The sequence below is a fragment of the Sapajus apella genome, unplaced genomic scaffold, assembly GCF_009761245.1.
Source record: "Sapajus apella isolate SASKATOON/1434 unplaced genomic scaffold, GSC_monkey_1.0 scaffold111, whole genome shotgun sequence".
Classification (NCBI taxonomy): Eukaryota; Metazoa; Chordata; class Mammalia; order Primates; family Cebidae; genus Sapajus; species Sapajus apella.
In genome coordinates this window covers 3,758,145-3,782,420 of record NW_022437051.1, presented here as the reverse complement: position 1 = coordinate 3,782,420, position 24,276 = coordinate 3,758,145, and the positions used below count along the sequence as shown (strand labels likewise).

General features: G+C 43.1%; 1 protein-coding gene across 3 annotated transcripts in view; it reads right to left on the bottom strand.

Moving 5' to 3' along the window:
- The window catches only part of NRP1 (neuropilin 1), a 155,682-nt gene that overhangs the window by 4,886 nt on the left and 126,520 nt on the right, over positions 1-24,276 (bottom strand). Inside the window, exons 10-16 of one of the 3 annotated variants that reach the window (XM_032259664.1) lie at positions 23,990-24,134; positions 20,203-20,307; positions 14,880-14,939; positions 9,522-9,659; positions 3,711-3,982; positions 3,143-3,239; positions 243-293 (exon numbers count right to left, since the gene is read on the bottom strand). In XM_032259664.1, coding sequence (XP_032115555.1) covers positions 243-293; positions 3,143-3,239; positions 3,711-3,982; positions 9,522-9,659; positions 14,880-14,939; positions 20,203-20,307; positions 23,990-24,134 — 868 coding nt within the window. The remainder of the gene's footprint in view (positions 1-242; positions 294-3,142; positions 3,240-3,710; positions 3,983-9,521; positions 9,660-14,879; positions 14,940-20,202; positions 20,308-23,989; positions 24,135-24,276) is intronic. The other 2 variants (XM_032259665.1, XM_032259666.1) reach the window with 2 other exon arrangements.

Genomic DNA, 24,276 nt, shown 5'->3' with positions numbered 1-24,276 from the left:
GGCTCAACCTCGTGAATAAGCAGGACCCGTCACTGAGGCTCCCCAAGTCCTACGGGCAGCTCAGGAGTGGGTACTCTGCAACCACCATCCAATCCACAGCACCAACCCAGGGCCATGGGCGTAGATGTTTTTTATTTGAACTTTTTGACATACCAGTGTATTAGAGTTCCACAAAGTTTCTTCATCAACACAATGACAGCCACAGTAAAAATCTGTTAAATTGGTCAGCAAGACAAATTTACCTGTTTCATCAATTTTAATTTCTGTGTTCTTTTTATCCAGGTCTGCCGGTTCTGACAAGTCAAACAAAATTGAAAGAGATATTTGAACTGCCAACAAAATATAATGCACCAAACTACACAAACCTTTAGGCATATGCATGCACACATACAAACACACACACGCACACACACACACGCACACACACATGCATACACACACGCACGCACACACATGCACACACACACACACACACACATACACACATCTCTACTAGGCTCCTTTTGGTTTTTCGTTCAATCTGAACCCACCAAATAGATCAATAGGAGGCAAAGTTAAATGACCAGGAAATTGGTGACATGAGGTGACAACACTGCCTTTACGGTGCCATATCTAAATCCAGGCAGCAATGCTGCCAGCAGACCCCGTTGTTTTAGAAGACAAAGGTGGGCTGGGTGTGCTGGCTTGTGCCTATAATCCCAGCGCTTTGGGAGGCCAAGGCAGGAGAACCGCTTGGGGCCAGGAGTTTAGGACCAGCCTGGACAACATAGTGAGACTTCCGTCTCTACAAAAATCAAAAAATTATCCTCCCAGCTGCTTAGAAGGCTGAGGCAGAGGGAGAGCTTGAGCCCAGGAGACAGCGTTTACAGTAGCCATGATGGTGCCCTGCACTCCACCCTGGGTGATGGAAGTCAGACCCTGTCTCAAAAAAGCAACAACGACAACAAAATTTTTTAAAAAAGAAGAGAAGGGTAAAGGACATGGTTTTGGCATCTGAAATGTGGAAAACAATCTGGTGAATATAGGTTCTACTAAGTACATTTGTACACAGGGCGACCATCCTGTAGTTTGTAAATAATGGCTTCCTAAATGTAGTGTGCATTAGTTCAACTTCTCAAATAGGATGCCAACTCTTTGAGGCAAGAGACTGTGTCCTGCGTATCACAAAAACAGATGAATACGTAAAATATCTATCAAAGAAGTAGAGTTCCAGTATCCCCGTGGAACTAAGTACAGAGTAGGAATTTTTTGAGTGCTTTGCTCACTACCATATTCCAGCATTTACAAACAGTGTCTAGCACATCCTAGGTACTTTAATAGGTATTTGTTGTATGCATGAAAGAATGAAAGATGAATAAATAGTTGATAATCTCATAACATCCACACTGAGATGTTCGAAGATGCATATCTGATGAATCATTATGCAATTGTCTTACACATATTTTTATTGGTAGCAACATGAACAAAATGGTTTAATAGAGCCTTAGCAGTGACTTTCCCACTGCAATGTCTGGCAGCAACTGCAGCTAAATGGACAAACCTAAGAAAAAGAAAAGTCTTGTATCCTTTCTCTTTTTTTTATTTTGACATAGAGTCTTGGAGTGCAATGGCTTGATCTCAGGTCACTGCAACCTCCGCCTCCTGGGTTCAAGCAATTCTCCTGCCTCAGCCTCCCAAGAGCTGGGATTACTAAGGGTATGTGCCACCACACCCAGTTAATTTTTGTAGTTTTTAGTAGAGATGGGGTTTTGCCATGTTGGCCAGGCTGGTCTTCAACTCCTGACCTCAAGCGATTCTCCCGCCTTAACCACCCAAAGTGCTGGGGTGACAGGCGTGAGCCACCGTGCCTGGGTCAGTCATGCACTTTCACTGGAGCACCTGCATGCTGCTTTCATGTGGTGTGTGGTCAGTTAGAACTTGTTGAACTGAACTGAATTTCATTTCTTTGTTTTAGTCTGTGGTGTTTGCTCTCACATCCCAAAACATCACCATCACCACTCTCGCTTCGGAATGGAGAAGTGAAGATATCATAGACACCATGTTACTACATGAAATACACATTTTTACAGCAGTGTAGATATGGATGTGGGTAATCTGTAAAGGCGTTGCAACTGAACTATCAAGCCTTACCGTTCTTGTGAAGATTTGCTAAGTAGTACGGCACCGAGCAGAATCCCTTTAATAGTATAAAGAAGCAAGCCTTTATTCATTGCTTCCTTTTTTTTGCCCAAATCCTTCAAAGATTCTATTAAATTATTGCCACTTTAGGGATTATATATATATTCAATATATTACATAATAAAAGCTTTGTAAGTTGCTGAAACTACCAGATACCCCATTACAGCCAACAGGCCTCCTTTGTCTTGAATTTGCCCAACAGGCTTATCCCATTTTGTTATAATTAAAATCCTGTTATATAATGATGTATAACAAAAATTTCAATGTAGCAAATGGAGCTTAAGACTAATTACCGTGCTATTACACTGCCATTAGTGATGCTACCTATTTGTAATTATATATCAAGAACTAGGGAATATGAATCAGTTTTCTATGTCTTACATCCACCTAGTACAAGACCATAAAGACCAACTCTGAAACACTAGGCCAAGTCTCTGAATCTCATTTAAGTCTTTTAAGTCATTTCAGCTATTTTAAAAGTCAGAAATATCTACTTATTTGTAATAAAGCAAAAAATTATGACTTCCATGGTTCAGCAACAAAGTAGTCTTAATTAAACTCACTCTGATCAACGTTTTCAGGGGCCTGCTGTTTTGTGCATGTAGCCAGATATTTGGAATTATTCAGATGTCTGACTTTCCGCTGTTCATCAAAATGTTTTGATATAACATATATAGCTTGTAAGCTGGGTATTCTTAGCTATAATCTTTGGATTCTGCATTGTTTATGGAGTTATGCAGGTATCAAGCAGACATTATGAAGGACCTAGGGTAGGCGACCGGGCAGCCACAGGCAAATTGGGCTGATTTTATGCCCTGTTGCACCAGAATACGCCTTTCATATGATGTGCCGAGAGCCCACACTGAAATTCTAGGTTGCAATAAGCAAGATGAAGCCCATCACACGGGCAAGAGTGTTGCCCTGGGCAAGCACTCCATTGGTTTCTACAGCAGCTCATACTTACTTGCACAATCTTCTTGTGAAATATGGTTATTGATACTAATGTCATCCACAGCAATCCCACCAAGGTTTCCTTTTCCGATTTCTCCCTCGAAAATCACCTAACAAAACGAGATCATTTTCACAGTGCTGAAATGCTCATCTTACATGGCAGGGTTTACAAATGCTTTTTCAGCTCCAGCTCCGGCACATAAATTAAATTCATCAGATTCAGCGTAAGCACACACTTCACTCATCAATCCACATTAGCTGCCGTGAATGCATACACTGTCTCCTCACGCTCTCTTTTTATAATACAAACTTTAAATCGGGAGAAAGCAGCAAACAAAAGAAACGATACATTGTGAAAGCCCAGAAATAGATGACAAAGAAGCAAACTGGTTCTATTCCTGCAATGTAGGAGACTGTGAAATCTGCTACGAAGGTGGTCATCGTCGCAGTGATATCTCAGGGCTGGGAAACACTGGAAATAATGTCGGAATAATTCCCGCCTCTCACTTGCATGACCTCCTACATATCATCGCAGCATTCCTGCAGCCACTGCCCTCCCCAGCCTCAGGAAGAGGTCATACCTGATAAAGTTTCAGGGACTTGTGGAGCAAGACACGCCCTTCCTTCCAGTGGTCACCTTGGTGTCCAATGGCCATCCAGACCAGCTGATCGTACTCCTCTGGCTTCTGGTAGTGCAGTTTGACCCTGAGTGTGCCGACGTGGGACCCAGACATGTGATACCAGAAGGTCATGCAGTGGGCGGAGTTCTGGGAATAAACCACAGGGCTCACCAGGCGAGCCACTTTGCCCTTCTGATTTTCGTCAGCTTGAGAATAGATGAAGTTGCCATCTCCTGCTGTGGCAAAGAACTGCGTTAGGGAGAGTGGCCGGTTTATCACTCTTTCATCTCTCTTCTTTCAAGTCTCACTAATCAAAAGCCTCCTGCGCTGAGCACCAAGAACCCAAACACATAGTGGGGAGAAGTGTGCAGACCTGGGGACCTTGTGTGTACCTAAGGCCCTGCTCTCAGCTTCTGCTAATGGACATTTGATTAGGGGAAGGCTGGGAAGTGGCACTAATTAAGATACTACTTATAATGGAAAGCACTGTCATATGGACACAGGCTATGGCTCAAGCTGGCATTTGCACCAGCACAAGCAAACTGAAAGCACAGTCTGTGCATAGCCTGGACTGAAAATGCCAAATGCCTAAGTCGCCAAGCAATATCTCTATTTATTTATTTATTTATTTATTTATTTATTATGTTTGGACACTCGTGTTGCCCAGGGTGAGGTGCAGTGGTGCGATCATAGCTCACTGCAGCCTCAATCTCCTTGGTTCAAGTGATCATCCTTCCTCAGCCTTCCAAGTAGCTATGACTACAGGCCCATGTCACCATGCTCAGCTAAATTAAAAAAAAATATATATGTATATATACACATTTGTAGAGACAGAGTCTTGCTATGTTGCCCAGGCTAGTCTCGAGCTCCTGGCTTCAAGCAGTCCTCCCACCTTGCCCTCCCAAAATGCTGGGATTACAGGCACGAACCACCACGCTGGGCCTAAGAAACCCTGTTTTTATGTAACTTTAAGATCACACAGCACCATCCATGTGAACACAGGCATTAAATAAAATCATGGAGGTGTATTTTTACTTATCATCTGAGCAGAAGGACTTCTGATTAATGAAACTTCTGTCACTCTGACTGCTTGATAATCACAAACCTGAAGTTTTTCCTAATAATGTAGTGATCTTTTTTTTTTAATGTTTCAAGTTCAGATTATTTTTCCTATAGTTGGTTTTCAGGGTTTTTGAATTCTTTAAACACAACTGAGAGCTTGAATCTCTACTGTGAGCCCTGCTTCTATTTGATGTGGGCTTCTGGCTCAAGGAGAGGCAAGGTTGCCTTGTTGAGGTTCATTAGAAGGAGCTATTTTGGCAACGCAGACACTTGTCGAACTGCGAGGACTTTCTCTTGGCTTCACTTTTAATGACCCCCACTGGGAACATCTCCTCTTGCCACCACCTGGTCTAAACACACAACTCATGTTTCACTGTTGGCTCTGCAAATAGAAATCATCTCCTCTAATGCCTGCCTCACCTGATTAAGTGTGAATCTGCTGCTCGGGCCTCAGTGGGCAGCAGGAGGCTGTGTTTGTTGCCCAGGAGGCTTGTGTGTTTGCAAGGTGCCTTCTCACTGTGCACATGTGGGCACATACTCCTGTCTGCCCGCCTGTGCCGGCTGTGTCCAGGTGGACGCGGATGTGTTTGCGGGCAGCTTCCTTTCCTTACCTGGCTGCTTACGTGAGAGCCCACCCTTCTTAAAAGCAGTGGGTGGAATCATAAAGGAAGGGTGTTCACAAGTGGCCTCTCTAGCAGTAGGTTTGATACTGCAGGAGGAATGTCCCTCTCGCTCTCTGACCTTGCAGGGTGTCCTCTGTGACTGAGCTGATTCATTCATACTTAGGGTTTGTTTTGCCCACCAATTTACCAAGATGTGATCACCTGCCTGTGGGATGGTGTCATTTCACTGTGAGGAATTCACCAACACAGGAAAAAAATACACCCATCGTGCTTCTGTCCTCCCCGTCTTACGGAAAAAAGACTGAAATTTGCAATGCTGTTGCCATGTCTTAATCCCACTTATTGAGCTCATTGCTCGATGTTTATTGAGGCAGCCAGAGAATGGGGGGTAGAAAGGAGAGAAGTGGACGTAGGTAGAGGGGCGCTCTGCCATGGGACACCTTCACTCAACTGCACCGTGGCCACTTTCCACCCACAACCAGACAGTGGGTTTCTCAAGCACAGGGACCCCCCACTTTTATATCTGCATTTCCAGTGCCCAATACCGCATCTGTCACGTAACAGGGCTTTTCAAATGATGCCTGTTCGGTACAGCTGGAGAGAAGCCAGATTTCAAGAATCCTCTGCCTCAGGAAGCTCTTATGTTCCCCACCCTTTCACACTGTGGTCTTTAAATATGCTCCTGTGGCCGGACGTAGTGGTCCACGCCTGTGATCCCTGCACTTTGGGGGGCCAAGGTGGGTAGATCACCTGAGGTCAGGAGTTCAAGACCAGCCTGGCTAACATGACAAAACCCTGTCTTTACCAAAAATACAAAAATTAGCTGGACGTGGTAGTGGGCACCTGTAGTAGCTCCTAAGTAGCTGGGACTACAGCCACTGCAGTGGAGGGGGTGGAGGTGAGAGGTGGAGGCTGCAGTGAGCCAACATCACACCACTGCACTCTGGCCGAGGCAACAGAGTGAGACCTTGTCTTAAACAAACAAATAAATAAATAAATAAATAAATAAAAGTAAATGTGCTCATGTTGCTCCTCTGCTTAGAATTCTTCAGGGGCTGCTCACTGCCTGCAGCCTACCCATACTTCTTCACAAAGAGAGAGCCGGCAGCCCCTCCAATGGACCTTTATCTACCTCCATCCTGTTTTCCTTCTGGTCATTGTATCACCAATTTAAGGTATGGTATAAAGAACCAGCCGTGTCCTGCGTAAAACACACACACACACACACACACACACACACACACACACACAATCACAATAAACACCCAACCCACAAACTTCTACTCTACTTATTCAAAATGGAAGGAATCCAATTTCATCAATTTCCTTGTTAATCTCATTAGGCAAGGAGGTAGTTCCCAAGGTCATGCATATTCTGCTTCTATCTAACTGCTTCCTATACAAAAACCTGTGCAAAACACACCGTGCACGAGCCAGTAAAACAAGCCTAGCTCAGCCGGTGTCTGAAACAGGGCTGCTTTCCCTGACCCCTCTTCCATCATCTTTTAACATGGGCCATCATCACTGGCCTCTGCCCCTGGAAGCCCTCACTGAACTGCACTGTGGTTACTTCCCAAACAGGATCTGACTGCAAATTCCTCAAACAAAAGGATCTCTTCCTTTACACGTGTGTTTCCAGGGCCGAAGATAGCATCTGCCCCGTAACAGAGCTTCTCCCATGCCACTTATTCAGTGAACCAGAGAGAAACGCTACACTTTAGGAGTCCTCTGAAAGGAGGCACCAGTTCCATTCTTAGAGGCCAAATGCAGAAAGCCAAAAAAAAAAATGGGAGGCCTTTCAATATATTCAAAATTAAGCAGCAGGATATTTTACCCAACTGGTGTTCATTTTCTTTTTAAACAACTCAATGTCTGCTTTGCAAAGTTTCACCAAATAACATTATAAAAAAAGGCCATCTACTCTCTAATGTCAGTCTATGCTCGGGAGCTTCGTGGAGGGCTCTTTTCATCTAGATCTTTTTCCCGTTAACAAGTAGTTCCTGCCTTTCAGATGTCGGGCTCACCCATCTCTCTGCACAAATGATTGTGTTTCTAGAGCTGCAGGGGCTCTTTCTAGTCAGAGCTGACCCGGCACCACTGCCAAGTAAATCTGGGTGGCTGGGAGAACAAAGGAGTCAAGCCCTTCTGAAGGAATCGCACTTCTCAGCTGTTAATCTAAGACAAACCCTCCTTCTCTGATGCTCTAACACAAAAAGCACTGATATTTTCCCTTTCAAGGGTTTTATCACAGTTCTGGGTCAGGAACTCTGTCTTCATTTTCTCAATTAGCACTTTACTTCTGCAAGCCTTTAGCTTTTGTCTCTGGCTAACATAGCTTTTAACCTCCTTTGAGTGTCAGATCCTACTGAGCCATTTTGCTTCACTTTGCATCAATTTTTCCACCATTACTGCCTTCATTTTGGCTAATTGCATTTAGTTAATTTGATGCCATTTATATGTACAGTGCCATTTACAGTCAAAGTATTTTAAGTTTTCTAAAACTGCCTGTCTTAAGATTCAATTGAAAGTGTCTCAGAATTGAAGGAGTCCAATTTTATCCAATTTCCTTGTCATTCTCATTAGGCAAGGAGGTGGCTGTGGTGGAAAGGGGCCTATTCAACCTATTTAATCGTTATATTCACTGGGAGAAAAGTGAGCCACAAAATGCGAAAGGCCTGAAGTACCCTTGGCCCAGCCTTCAGTCCACTGACTCACTCACCCAAAGAGCCAAGACGGGGAGAACTTAATGAGACTTCCTAGCATCAGCAAATACCCCCCTGGGGTACCTTTTGGGAAGCCACTGCTTGAGCAAGCAGTCATCTGTCAGCATTTCTGAGCGGCGCAGAAGTTCCTGGATTGGGTGTTTGTTGTGAGTGTGTATACAAGTCTGTGTGTGGGTGTGTGTGTGTGTGTGTGTGTGTGTGTGTGTGTGTGTGTCGGGCTAGACATTGCTGGTTCTTTGTTTATTTATTTTAGTTTTTATTTTTTTCTGTTTAGAGATAGGTTCTCATGCTGTCACCCAGGCTGGAGTGCAATGGCACAATCATAGGTTACTGCAGCCTCAAACTCCTAAACTCAAAGGATCCTACAACAGACTCTGGGACAACAGGCGCGTGCCCTTATGCCTGGCTGATTTTTAATCTTTTCTTATTTTGTAGGGTCAGTGTCTTGCTATGTTGCCCAGGCTGGTCTCTAACTCCTGGCCTCAACTGAGTCTCCTGCTCTGGCCTCCCAAAGTGCTGGGATTACACGTGTGAGCCACCACATCTGTCCTGCTGGTCCTTGATACTGTACCTCAAGCTGGGTAATAAAATGACTAGGTGGGTAGCAGGATGAGGACAGATAAGAGAGTTCACTGGAGAAGCTGCCAGCTCTTTCGGTCCCCCAACCCATTCTTCCCCCACCAGTTAATCTTAGGAAGAAAGTAAGGCAGGAGATGGTGGAAGCGTTGTGAGCTAGGACATGGTGAGGGTTCTACCTGCTCATAGGAAACACAGCAGACCTTAAGTCTTTCCCCAGCGAGGAAGAATCCCACGCCACCTTGCCCTACCTCCCTTCAAGGATCTGGAGGCAGCAGGCACTGGAAATTGTTTCTTTAGTTGTAAAATCAGTGAGATGACATAATATATGCTTGGACTTGTTTGACAATAATTCAGAGTCAGGGATGACAGACAAATTAAGTTTCCTATGATCTGATAATTGTTGAAGCAGGGTCATGCACATAGAGAATTCATGCTACTATTTCTTTTCCACTTGTGAATATGTTTGAAATTGCCCAAAATGAGAAGTTCAGAAAACGTATAAGATAATGCTAATTCATACATCCTTGCCCAATTTGCCATTTTTCAAGGAGGCCAATCAGTGGTCAACTTCAAGGGACAGTTCTATGATTTGCCCTCTGCTTTCTCTCTGCTAGGGAAAGAGACATTGCTAATTCCAGAAAATAAGAGCACGTGTGAATGCTTGTAGTATTTCCTAACCCCCCTAAATTCACAGGCCTTGCGAATTCGGAAACCCTCCCAGTGACCCCGTCTCTGAATCAGAGAGAATCTGCAAAGCCAGCCAGCTGTAGTGAACTCTGTGTTACCTGTGTGATCCTGAATGGGTCCTGTCTTGCTGGTCAACACGCTCCACTTGAGCTGCACGTGATTGTCATGTTCCCAGTGGCAGAAGGTCTTGTGAGAGCCCCAGCCAAATTCACAGTTAAAACCATATGTTGGAAACTCTTCAGTGGGTGGGTAGATAAAATAAGAGACAAGCAGAGAAAGACAAATTTGATCATTTAGGGTCACAAAGCCCCTTCATCATTCATGGAAAGCACGATTTATACAACTTCATGTCTGTTCGAAAATGCTGGGAAAGCCACAAAAGCCAGGATTACCAAGAAACCAAAAGATGCATGGAGATGTCAAAATCTCTGCAAAATCACATTTAGTAATTTCTTTAAAAATCCAGCCTTAAAAGGATTATGGACTGCCTGCCAAATTGGGTTTACATAAAATTTCCAGGAAGGCTATTTTCTAAAGCATGTATATTACATTTGCAGCACTCTCCAATTTCCCCGGTATTTAATATGAAAGCCATTCTGTTCTTGAGGATGCATTGTATAAGTTGATACCCACCAATGAAAAGAGTCTTAATTAGAGATTGGCCCCCGAAGCCTCAAAGGTGGAAAGTGACTTGGCGAAGTGCCTTACCCGGAAGGTTTTCTCTATTCCCACCTCACCAGTTCATGCTTCAGGTCTTTCATGTCAGGGTTAGAATCTCATAAGCATTTTCTTAAGATTGTTTTTTTTTTTCTTCCATGCTTTCTCTCAGGTCTATTAATTGAAGCATACATTTCTGCTTTTTTAATTTCTAAATTTACATATAGATCGTCCACCCTGCTTAAAACCTCAGTGCAAGGTCATCTACATCCAAAGCATACTTCAACAGCTACCCCTTTGACTTTTTTTTTTTTTTTTTTAATGTTCAAAGGCTTCCTTAGGGATCTGAAAAGAGAGCATGAATGAATTTACAGGAATGATTTGCCTTGTGTGTGCCCTAAAGGTGCTGTCGGACTACGGTGATTTTAAAACCCACAGCCTTATTTTTTACAGAGCCTCTTTTCGAAAGGAGCTTAACTTTTTAAGTATGGGAGAAATGAAATCATTGCTACTTATCCTAAGTACAAATATTGTTTTGGTAAACATAAGCTAACAACAACAAAAAAATTCTAAAGATTAAATTCTCCGGCTTTTGCCCCTCCTTTCGTCCTTCCCATGAAGAATGAAGCCCAAAGACGTAGCTGTTTTCTCCAGTGAAGAAGGGGCTTTAGGCAGTCCACGAGATGGCAGCATTGAAACAAACAGGAAGGCGCCTGGGGCGTCTGGTCCATTGAACTGAAAAATAAGCCTCAAAAGAATCCCAATGAACAATAAGGGAAGTCTGGTATTAGCTGCTCGTATTAGGGTCAGGCCAAGACCTTATCTCATTTTGAGTTTTTCTTTAACTTGCTCATGTTTAATACAAAGTATCTCGCTTTCTGCTCTGAGCCTAGTCTCCCTGGCCCCTTCCCCAATGGCAGGAGGAATTTTAATGGAGAGATTTACTGAATAGATAAGAATGATTTACTTTGCACTTTTAGTTTCTAAGGAACCCTTCGCCGGGGCTAATGTCAAATTTTGGAAGGAACCTGCCGTAAGAACCGTTAAAATGAAGGAGGTTGGATTCTCCCAATGATAATGTGACCTCCCAAAGGGTAGACAGAGCCAGTTTGGGAAAGTAAACTTGTAAGCTATATGATGTGTATAAAGTGAGTACTTTCATTTAGTGCAAAAAGGCTATATTTCACAGCTATAGTGTCATTGGAGAGATATATTTCATGTCTAGTCTATTGTAACCATGAAATAGGACTTCTTAAGGCATGGGAAGCCCTCTCCAGAATTTACCACACTTTCCTAAAGCAAGATTGAATTATGTAGATGAAGTACAGTCAACTGAACAGTGATGGTGTGGTTGAGCAACCTTGAATGCCAATGCCCACGACCCTGAAATGTATTGTTGCGTAATCTCATGTTAGAAAATGTTAATATTGGAACATGTAAATGTGTGAGTGGTTTTGATTTTATCCCCTAAATGTACTTTACAAAACATGCACACGATGGATAGTGAAAGCCACACCCCAGCACACACAGTGCTGCCTATATTTACCTTGTTAATACATTAAATTTATTGTCTACAGGACAGAAAATGACATTACCCATTATTGTGGCTATTGATATTCTGATGATGTCATAAAATACAGGAACTTGGATACTTTTGGGATGACCAGGACATGGAACAGCTTTGCCTGAAAAAACGTTTCAGGCACTTCTCACTTCGGTGAATGATAGTCCGCCTTTACCTTCCAATGTCCTTCCTCCTCCTGGACATTTAACAGGGCGAATTGCTCTAACTTTTTGTATTCTACTGCCCTTGCATCTTCTTGTCTTGATCATATAACTTATGGCAATTTGTTTATTTAAAGGATATGTTTTTAAGTCAATGCCTTCTGTGGGGGAGGGTTATGGAGCGAGAGGTTCAATGTGGAAACTTCAAGCCTGGCTGGAAAGACAAACACGAAAACTACCCACTGAAGTTTATAGAAAGCAAAAAGCAGGAGGACAGAAGAAAGGAGAAACGGAGAGAGAAAAGAAGAGGAAAAAGCAAATGAAATAATGAAACAAACATATAGGCCTACTGACGTTTACATTTTCAAAATATTACCCAAGCCCTGGAGGAGCACACAACTCTCATTAAATTCAATGAAGGTAATCCAGCGAAATCCCTTCTTGACTCTTAAAAATAGCAGGAAACAATATTCTGAACTTAAAACAAATTTATAGCCTCTGAGAGCAAGTACCAGCTGTGTGTTTGCCGAACCCCTCTTGCCTGAAGTTGGATCATTAGCACCATATGTATGCACAAGGATTTAATTTTTAAATCTGGTATTCCAAACTTCTATAGAGCAGGTTAACTCACTTATTCATAGACTAGTCTTTCAGTCTAAACAAGCAGAGGTGCTGAGGCCCATGCAATCATAGGTGATGAATATACTCCAGCTGCTGCAGGAATGCTGGAGGAATCTCAGAGGGTTACAGCCCTCGCCAGAGAGAGCTGGATTAAAAATGTAAGGACCCCATCAATTGCTGGCTGAGCATTAACCAACTTTTATGCATCCGATTACATAAAGTATATGAATATTATATGCCCATGGAGTTTATTATATTGATGAGAATCAGCAAGATGAAATCGTAAGACTGCTTTGACTCTGTAATGGCAAAATGGAATTCTGATGAAGGTTTTGGAGTCTGAATTGACTGCTGCTTGTGATGATGCTTGAAGAATCTGAATCCTGCAGAACAGTGTGGATCAAAGTATCAGGTGACTCTGACCACTGGGTCAACTCTTCAGAGTGAGACCTGACCCCTGGCTTGAAGTATGCTCAAGTCCCCATGCAGAATTCTGGGCATTGACTTAGCCAGAGGTGACAATCAACAGAAATCCTTCCAGGAAGGTCAGACAGTGCATAACCCACAAACAAAGACTTGGAGTCCAGATTCATGACTCAGACAATGGAGAAACAGGAAAGCAAGTTAATTTGCAAAGGACTCTGAACTGACTGTGAAATTTGAACCGGACCAGACCACCCCTGACCAGTAGATCTGTGGGGTTTGAACTGAACTTGTTCAGATGGTGATAGCAAAGGGTCCTCCTACTGTTCAAAATTTGCACACCTGCCCTCTGACCACAGTAGACTCTATGACAGGACCCACTGGCCCCTCCGAGAAGCCATCCCTCCAGTGACCTTGAGGTTGTGCACAAACTGAATGCGTTAACAAAACCATTCCTGCTCTGACAATGTTGACCTTCAACATTTAGGGAAAATTACCTAGATTTGGAATCTGATAGAACTTACCATTTTCTACACAGCTGTTGTTCACTTTTATTTTTTTAACAATCCCTACCTCCTTTCATAGTCAAGGAGAAGAGAGATGAGATGAAACAAATTAGCTGGCAACTTTATACTGGCTTTAATTACCTCTCTGGCAAGAGAACAAACTGCAGCAACAGCTAAAATGTTCGTTACATGATCAGAACTTCACCGATTCACCTCACCGCTTTTCCCCATCCCAGTGGGTCATAGAGAACCAACAGGCAGTCACTATTCTTTATCCACAGAAAATCATCCCAAGGGCTGAGAACTTTCAGGAAAGGTACAAAGAAAAGGAGAGGCAGGGCTTTTCTCCTGAGGTACCTGCAGCTACGGGAGGTACCAGCGCAGTCTTTGAAAGTCACGTTTTACAACTTAAGATGTGTGAGGACTACACCATTTTTCTGAATTTAGGCAGTGACTCCCGTTTCATCTCTCGGTTACGTAGGGGGTGTCTGGGCTGCGTGGTAGCAGGAATCTTATCCACCTGAACATGCCACAGGGCAGCTGGGGGTTAAGTTGGACGGAAGAGAAGTTTGTTTTGCAGTTTAATCAGGTCAACAGTAACAGTGTCCTTTAAGGAAGCATACTAATTAGGGCAGCCCTTTCTACTTTCTGCCTAGCTGGGTAGTGTCATACTGTTGAGGAAACATTGATATACACCACACGCCCCATTAATAAATGACTGCAGAAGCCAAGGCTGAGTGAGCTTCAACAGAGGAAACGGGAGAAAGCTGGAAAACTGACCCGCTCACCTTACTTTAATGATCAACTTTCAAGTATTTAAAACTTCTGATTGCTTACACTGACTGTTTCCCTTTGTGTAGGTCTGCTGGGAAGAATTTCACAGGATTCTAACACAACACAAAGGCCAGCAAGAGGAAGGCCACCGTTTAACCGTGACTGGCCCCCGACTGACAGCAAACCCAGGGTTTTAAAAGTCATTACGCTTTTGTGTTAATAAAAGGACGAGGAGGTGCTGCTCCCAAGAGTGCGCTTCTCTCCGTGCACAATTATAAACTGCGGTTTCCTGAACCCCGTTTTGTGGCACACCCACTGAAAACGCTGTTGTAAAACTGCCAGCTCCATGGCAGGCAACACTGACAAACTTTGCCTGTCTCGGTTTTGCAGGATTGCGATGAAAATAAATAGTTGGGCTGTGCTGCCTGTGAGATTTCCTTCTCCTGTAGTTTGCAAACACAATCCATGTCCTAGATGTGCTGCGTTTAAACAAAGTATGTTACTCCGTTCCTTCAGTGGAGAGCTGGGATTGTCACCATTTGGCAATTACTGATGGAGAAGGAAATCTCACTCTCTGCTGCATATACATGTGGATGAAAGGAAAGCAATATTTATGGCTCATGCTTGGAGACCAGATGCTGTGTGGCATCTCTCCTTCTAGGACATTCAGAGAAACTGAAAGCAAGGAGTGCAGCCACGGAGAGGAGCGAGGTACATGGAGCCTGCCACATTTCCGGTTTTATGTGGTACCTGATTGTATGGTGCTGTCTATGACCGTGGGCTTTTCCGTGGTCAGCACAGTGGTGCCACCTGAAAAACAAAAACAGGAACACACAAAAATAAGAAAACAGTCACGAATGTGCACGAGGGAAATGTTGCATGCTTACATATGTCTATCAGAGGTAAATATTTTCCACGGAAAAATCTTTCTTTTAATTCCAGTGATAGCAATTGTTTCCTTGAAATTTTGCTCACCACAACATCAAATTCAAATAAACCTTTTTTTAACCTAGAGCATTTCTTTGAAAAAATTTACAAATAAAATAATGGTCTAAATGAACAAAGAGAAGTTGTATATTTATGGCATGCAACATGATGTTTTGATATAGGCACACAGTGGAATGGCTAAATTAAGCTAATTCACATATGAATTATTTCATGAACCTATTTTGGGTTTTTTGTTTAGAACACTTAAAATTTACTCTCTTGGCAATTTTCTTTCTTTTTTTATTTTGTATTTTTTTTTGAGATGGAGTCTCACTCTGTTGCCCAGGCTGGAGTACAGTGGTACAATCTTGGCTCACTACAACCTCCGCCTCCCAGGTTCAAGTGATTCTCTTGCCTCAGCCTCCCAAGTAGCCAGGATTACAGGCGTGTACCACCATGTCCAGGTAATTTTTGTATTTTCAGTAGAGACAGGATTTCACCATATTGGCCAGGCTGGTCTTGAACTCCTGACCTCAAGTGTTCCATCTACCTCGACCTCCAAAATGCTAGGATTACAGTCTTGAGCCACTGTGCCCAGCCTGCAATTTTCAAGTAGACAAGGTATCCTAACACATTTCTTTCTTTTTTTCTTTTTTTGAGATGGAGTCTCACTCTGTCATCCAGGCTGGAGTGCAGTGGTGTGATCTCGGCTCACCACAACCCCTGCCTCCCAGGTTCAAGCAATTCTCCTGTCTCAGCCTCCCTGCCACCATGCCTGGCTAATTTTTGTATTTTTAGTAGAGACAAGGATTCACCATATTGACCAAGCATCTCAAAGTTCTGACCTCAGCATCCAGAAGGCACCCAGAGATTGAGACTTCACTCCACGGGTACGCACTGATTCTCAGATCAAGCACAGCACACAATTGCAACAGTGAAAAGCAAAGGCCTCTGAATGTCCTCAGTGACTTGAGTATTAAACTTGACCTCGACCTCTAAGCTTCAGATAGCTTTCCAAGGTTTCAAGTGTGTGCCTTTAGGGACACTGCAGGCTGGTCCCCATAATCTATTTTAAAAACTGGAAAACTAAGGGTGTAAAATAAGACAGTAGCTGTTCCTCCTGTCTCTGGCTACTGGAGCTGTTTATTTTTCTCAGGACAAATACCCTGCCCTGTATGTGGTTTGGAGAAGCCGCAGGAAGCAGCAGGAAAAGGGGAATAGGAGAAACATTTCACAGTCCCAAGGAACTGGAAGATTGAACAAATAACACCCTGAGCGCTGCGAGCTTTCAATTAGTGCAGGCCTACTGCATCTCACTGGCCAGGGGACAGGGTGTAACCTTATCTACTGAGACTCAGCGTCACCCTCTTCCTCCTCTTCACTCACCCGTTTCCCACTGTTCATCATTATACTTCTGTTTTAAAGCAGTGTTCTTAAACTTGCCCAACCATAAGAATCACCAGAAGCCTTGTTAAAATTGCAGTCTCCCATCTACCTATCCTCTCCAGACCTGAATGAGAACTGGAATCTCTAGGCGTGAGGCTTTGACATCTGTATTTTGTTGAGACAGAGTCTTGCTGTCACTCAGGCTGGATTGCGGTGGTGCCATTATGGTGCACTGTAGCCTTGAACTCCTGGGCTCAAGGGATCTTCTTGCCTCAGCCTCCTGAGTAGCCAGGACTACAGGTGTGTGCCACCATGCCTGCCTGTTTTTTACATTTTTTTTGTAGAGACAGGGATCTCGCTATCTGGCCCAGGGTGGTCTCAAACTTCTGACCTCAAGTGATCCTCTCACCTTGGCCTCCCAAAGTGCTGGTGTCACAGGTGTGAGCCACCATGCCCAGCCAAAATCTGTATTACTGAAAGCTCCTCAGGTGAGTCTTATAATCCACTGAGTCTGGGAAACAGTGGTTTGTTATTTATTACTTAGGTGTCTATCCAAGAAGCAGATTATGGTTGGAAGTAAACTGTTATCTCCAATTCAGGGTAAGGCAATGGGGTGGGCCCATGACTACCGTGGAAAGTTCTGGAGGTGGTTACAGGGTGCCATAATTGTGCACTTCCCAATAATATCATTCAATAAGGATTTGTGACTATCTTTATTCAGGCCAGGCCTATCTGGCAGCTCCCACAGATCAGAAATCATGTTACATATCCATAGCATGAATCAGAGAGCCGTAAAACTGTGCTCTTGGAATGGTCTTAAGATTTCTAGCCAATCAACTGCAGCGCCAAGTCATGCCACCTCAGCTCTCCCAGCAAAGATGCTGGATGAGCGGTCACACTTGTGCATGGCCTCAATAAGGCAGGCACGAGGAAGAGGGAATTATATATATTATGGGTTAAGAAGGTGAATCTATAATGGCAGAATTGGAGGGAGGCCAGAATACATTAGCATTCTGTTCCCAGTGGTCTTATAGGAGGAAGATTCAAGGTGAAAATTCACTTTTTAAAACCGATATGCATTATCGCTTTTGCCATAGGTTGGGAGCCAAATTCCACTGTTGGGTAGACACAGCTCCGAGGCCGGGTGCCTTTGAAGCCAAGTGTATTATCTAATGACTTCAAAGGCATTTGCAAATGAGTACCTGCAGGGAAGCACTTTCACCTTGGCTAGCAGGTCTGGGAGAGCACATTCTATTCATTTCCATGCATTTGGTACAGTACACCTGGAATTCCGTGTGGTTTGCAAGTAAGGAGCATTTCATTATGATATTTCTCCCCTCTAGATACAAGCGGGCCACCCCAGGAGAAGAAATTAAATCAACAGCACCTGTGCTAAGGAACAGACCACCCCTAAAGACAGCATTGATCCCAATTTCCATGTTCCACTTGTCACAGTTAAAGCAGTAATGCTCTTGGTTTGGTTTCATCACCCTAAACACCCAAAGTTTATAGTTCTGACAGCAAAGCCTGTGCCAGAATTAGCAAAGAGGAGGCGCGATTGCTTGTGAGCATAGGAGATGCGTAGTTTCCATCTCAAAAGGTGTCTGGGTTAGGTGAGGTTTTTGCCCCTTGCAAACAATGACATGTGAGCACATCCCTTTTCAGAAAAGAAAAGCAAATAGTTTTGTAAAGTAAAAAATGTTTCAAAAAAAATTGCCGCCTTGCTATAAATGGATATGAAGCATGAGAATGTCTTTTAAAATGACTTCTTCTTGATGGAGGTGTGGGGTAGGCCTTACCAACATCCTCAGCGGTTCTTAATATATGAGAGGATTTATAGAATTATTGAGACAAAGGTGCTGGTCTGGGAAAATAACTTTTTTTTTTTTTAACCATGGTAATATGTGAAAAAAAAAAAAAGTCACAATGAACTTTCTTCTATCTACCCAAGAAATAATTTAAACACTGTAGGTAAAGCAAAACCTTATAGTTTTGAAAGGCTGTCAGTGTTTCCACTATAAATGACCCATTTTCTGTGGCTTGTAACTCGCTGCCATACGCAATTTGCTCCAGGCTAACATACTCGCCCTATTTCATTCAAAGGCTTCGGTTTCAATTGATTCAGTCATGAACTAATGCAAAAATGAGAAGGCTGGTTGTTCTGATATGAGGAGTAAATCCGAGGCTTTGTTTCTAATCAATATTAACTGACCACTTTAGAGTTTATGAAGGAAAGAGCCTCTTCCATAAGAGGGCAATTGAAAGGGTATGTTGGGGTCCTGCAATCATTCCTTTTTATGAGAAATTCACTGCGGATGTGTGACATGGTCCACAAAAGACCCGAGGTTTGCGGCAGGGTGTTTACAGGCAACCCTAGGAAGCTTCCAGAGGACTTGGTTCATGGAATAGCACTGTTTTTTATCTCGGCAGCTGAGTTTTCAACTTGAACTTGACATCTTACACAGAAAATGCTTCTGCATTAATTAATCTAAGTTTTGTGGCTTGTGGCTACTTGTATACCAGATTTGCATTCAAAAGCTCATAGCAATGTGACATTTATTGGCCATATGAATGTAAGTGATTATCCTGGAAATTTGGAAAGAGGCAGCTTTAGGAGGTGGGATTTAAATGTAAACCCAGTTCACAGTACTAAATTTCTGGGAACAGATTTTCTTTTCTTTTTATTTTTTCTTTCTTTTTTACTCTTTATTCCATCTCAGAGTGTGAAGTGCTCTCGCTCCTTCAGAGGAGAGATTTGAAATAATTGGAAATGTACAGTGGGACATCTCCTTCCAGATTTTGCACTAATGCATTAGCCAATAACATGGCCTTATTATAAAGTTAACATGGTCACACCTTCAGTTTTACACACGGAAATTAATTATGTGGGCTCTCTGAGTCCCTTCTAGGTAAAAATGCAGACCTGCATTCAAAAGCTCCAGTTTAATCTAAAACGAGAGTCGGATGCTATGTGCAACTGCATTTTGACCCAGGGAGCAGTAAAAATCCCACGATACCTTTTGCAACCACAGGGTGAAAACCCTAGTGCCTTGGCCAATGTCCAAACGGTATAATGCCATTTCTCCACTTGTCTAATACTTCCTCTGCCATTCTAAGTGGAAGAGAAGGTCACTTTCCAGCTTTCAGGGTTTTAGGAGATTAGAGAGTAATACTCCAGATTAATTAGTGAGACATTTGGCATACAACATTTCTGATATATTTGCTGGTCGGCTGGGATGCGAAATATCAACTAATTCTGCGTTTGTAAATGCTAATGTAGAATGATTTACAAAATCCCAACTTAAAAGCCGCACTTCAAAAATAAGCCGAATTTTATCCATTTGTTGGATAAAGGATCCACTCAAAAAAACTTGCCCTCATTAGAAAATGAAAATAAACATTCTGAAGGATGTGGTTATGTAGGGGTGGGGCATGTGTTATGGGGGGAGGGAGGTCTGAAAATGAGGATCAGTTTAGCACATTTAGCCATGGAGAAATTCTTATTCAATTAAGATAATCCTAGCCTTTGGCTCTGAAAATGGCTCAAATTATTGTTTCAAATGGTTGTGGCTACTAAGAACAACTCGTCTACCCAGATGACGTGAGAAAATGAAGATGCAGGTGTTCCGGCAAGGCAGCTTCTATTTCTGGGGCAGCTCCCTGCCATGCAGAGTTACAAGCACACACACAGGCATCAGCCGGTCCCAACTACGACATGAACTGAAATGGCACAGCAATGGGATGAAGATGGTTTCTGCACCTGTGAGCTGGAAGTCATCACCTGTTCCACTGTGGCAGTTGGCCTGGTCATCATCACATTCATCCACCGGGTTCCCGTTGGGAGTGGTTGGTCCAGCTGTAGGGGCTGAAACAAGATGTAAGGATTATTATCTCATACCTTCGAAATGTATTCTCAAGCCTCTGGCTGTTGGATCTGCTAATGCTTATGCAGAAAACTTTAGGTAAGAAGGCCAGGGGCACGGTTTGCTCTCTTTCAGGAGCTAAATATACTTGGATTCTGCAGAATGTCTAAGAGCAGAGGCTGCTTTGTTTTGGTATTTGATTCATATCTGCTGAGTAGAGTGGGCTGCCTTAGCATTTTATCCATTGTTATCTACGCAAACATCCTTCTTCTGAAAAGCTCTTGAATTCTCACTGGCTATTTCTCCAGGACCCTGGTGTTGAGAACTTCGAAGATAGAGATTTTGCTTGAAATGTTTTCCCTCTCATTTTCAAGGTGTTAGAGCACTCGTCATAAATTCTTTTATATTCTTAGTATTTACTGAGTTTGCTAAGCTTACATTATAATTCTTCCCCAAAGGGAGTCAACATTCACATTTAGTGCAATTGTGTGTGTGTGTGTGCGCGTGTGTGTGTGTGTGTTGAATAGTTATTCCATTTCTCTTTAAGTAGCTTCTCGAACTGTGAGCCCTCTCTTCAAGGCAGGTGTGGGAGAGAAGTTGTCTTAGATATCTTGAGGTCATTAATTTACCTGAACTCCCATAGGATGGCATTCCACTGTTCGAAGGTATCCACATATCTTTGAATTTGTAGTTGAAAGGTATCTAACATTAATCAAAGGCTGCTTTTGAAGTCCTTTAAATTTCGTTCAGGTATTCGTTTTCAGCCTGTTACTCATTTTTGCAATCTGTTTAATATTTTACAGTTTTTGGCATTGTGTTTCAGTTTACAAGACTTGAGATAATGGATAGTTCTCTTGATGTCTGAGAACCATACAAGATGTTGGTGGCTGCGGGCTGTTCTCTTTTGGCCCATAGGAATGTGTCAATAACTGTTGCTTTCTTAGTAAGAATTTGACACTGTTTGAATGGTGCTGAAGCACCACACAGAGTTATTGCAAATGGGGAAACAGAGCCAAGTTTCGACTTCTTCAACGGCCCAAAGACACACACCACTAATAATGAAGAAGTCACCATGTGCAAATAACATACATGGCATGCAGCCCTGCAAGCCAGACCTTTTAGTAAAACACACACACCCATCTTCTGGGCTCTATTTGTTGCCTGCACTGAATCAGTAGCATCTTCTTTTGCAAGCCAGATAGTTGTCTTTCTTCCCCAAGCTCTCCTTGCTCTTGATAATGTGCTATCTTTAAGTATTTAAAACTCTATTCATTTTGCTGATTTTTCTGCATTCATCAAGCTGTTTCTAAAGGAGGAGTTCCTCCTTGTAAATGGCCTGAGGTAGTGCCTAGATTCACTAGATTCAATTGAAAAAATGTTTTCAATTTTACTATTTGAAAATATATTATCTTCTGTTCTGCGGGTCTTTTTTTCTTTTTCTTTTTGGAGATGGAGTTTCACTCTTGTCACCCAGGTTGGAGTGCAATGGCATGATGTCAGCTCACTGCAACCTCCACCTCCCAGATTCAAGGGATTCTCCTGTCTCAGCCTCCCAAGTAGCTGGGATTACAGGCATCCACCACCACGCCCAGCTAATTTTTGTATTTTTAGTAGAGACAGAGTTTCACCATGTTGGCCAGGCTGGTCTCAAACACTCAACCACAGGTGATCTGCCATAATTTCTAATTTTGTGGCTAACTTGTTAGTCTTGCAAAGGCAGTCTAGCCCCCAAGCAGGAAGGGGGTTTGTTTCGGGAAAGAGCTGCTATCATCTTTGTTTCAAAGTTAAACTGTAAGTTCCTCCTAAAGTAGTTTGGCTTATGCCCACGAATGAACAAGGACAGCTTGGAGGTTAGAAGCAAGATGGAGTCAGTTGGGTCAGCTCTCTTTCATTGTCACCATGTTCTCAGTTACAATTTTTGCAAGGGTGCTTTCAAAACTGCCACCATGCTGTCTTTTCAACCCCTCATTCCCTCCACCTCCTAAATCAGCATCGCCTTCCAGAACCCAGGCTACAGAGCCGCATCCCGGGAGCAGATTCCCTTTCCAGATGACAACGTTTCTCCGTGAATTGAATGAACTCATCTGCAGTGAGTGGAGTCTGCCTATCCCTTCTTTTTCTTGGCATCCTTTGCCAAATCCCTGGCACATGGACATTCTTGGTCTGTGTTGGTAGGGCCTGGATCATTTAGGGGTCTGGGGCAAGCCTGTAGATAGGGAAACAACCACACAGTAATGAATGGGAGATAATGGCCTGCTTTTAAATAAACACATTGAAAAGTGGCTATGAATTATTCAGGAGTGTGGTGATTGATAGCTGAAGCTTCTGTCATGCATAAGAAAAGTTTTATGGTATTGAATGAGCTCAGGAATGTAATTATATTTGGTAGCTCAAAACACAAATAATTAAAAAATTGTAGTAAGGTGACATTAAAAAGTATTCTTCAAAACAACTATGAGCATATCTGCTCGATTGATTAACATCTGGATACCAACAATAGTCATTCTTGAAGCTGGGCTGGAGCAAGACCTCTATGAGGATAGAAAAACTGGTGTAGGTTACTCGTCTATGCCCAAATGTAAGGCAGATGGGAATTCTAGTGCATAAGTATATCGAGCGGTACAATAACCAACTCAAAACATTAATTTCATTTGTTCCATGTTAAAAGAGAGTGCAGCCATGGGGTCAGCGTGTGGGCTGAATTTGTACTTGAAATGACCTTCATATCATAATCTAAGTGTAGGCAGTAATGTCACTGTGCCTTCAGACACTGTCTCATGTAAAGTTCTGTTTCCCTGCAGCAGCCTGAGATATTCATCCAGGATAATGTCTTGATGTCTTAGAAACGCTGCTTTCTGTTTCTATGTGCTGGTAATCGACACTGTGGACAGAAACTCGTAGACATAGACCTCTAAATAATATTTAAAAGACAAAAGTGGTTGCCAGGGTTTGAGGGAAGTTGCCTGCTTACTGGGTAAGAGGTTTTACTTTGGAGTGATGGAAATATTTTGGAACTAGATAGAGGTGGCAGTTGGTACAACTGAATTGTAAATGTGCTAAATGCCACTGAGTTGTTTGTCTTCAAATGGTGAATTTTATGTTACATGAATTTCAACTGTACAAATTATCTTTTTTTTTTTTTTTTTTGAGATGGGGTCTCGCCCTGCCACCAAGGCTGGAGTGTGATGGCACGATCTCAGCTCACTGCAACCTCTGCTTCCCGAGTTCAGGCGATTCTCCTGCCTCAGACTCCCAAGTAGCTGGGATTACAGGTGCATGCCACCAGGCCCAGCTAATTTTTTGTATCTTTAGTAGAGATGGGGTTTCACCATGTTGGCCAGGCTGGTCTCGAACTCTTCACCTGGTGATCCGCCCACCTCGGCCTCCCAGAGTCCTGGGATTACAGCTGTGAGCCACTGCGCCTGGCCTTTTTTTTCAAGTCAGGAGAGACAATCCCATAGAATCTGAGGAGAGTCATGCAAACAATCAAAACAAAAGCAGGACCGTGAAGGTGCGGCCTCTGACACGCGTCAGAGTTGTGAGCCTCAATGACGGGCAGGCACGGGGATACAGTGCCTTCCACGGGAAAAGCATAGGCGTTTACAATGGCGCCATCAAGGGCATAAATGCATGGAAGAGGAAATTTAAAAAGAAATGAGAAGTAACTCTGGAGATCATAATTACCTTCCATTTCACAGCCCAGCAGCTCCATTCTGAGCCCCAGTCCGCTATGAGTGGCTCTCTCGGGGTAGATCCTGACGAATCGCGTGGAGAGAGCTGGAAAAGTCCGCAGCTCAGGTGTATCATAGTTGTTGTTGCCCTCAAAAGACTGTGAAGCATGAAAAACACATGGCATTAGGAAAAAAATAAGAGCTCCCTTTCGGCAGCTGTTTCTTCCCTCCGGCAGGACTCTGAATAGGGCAGAGAAATAGGCCTCATTCTACCGCTTTGTAAATGGTGGCATCTTTTTC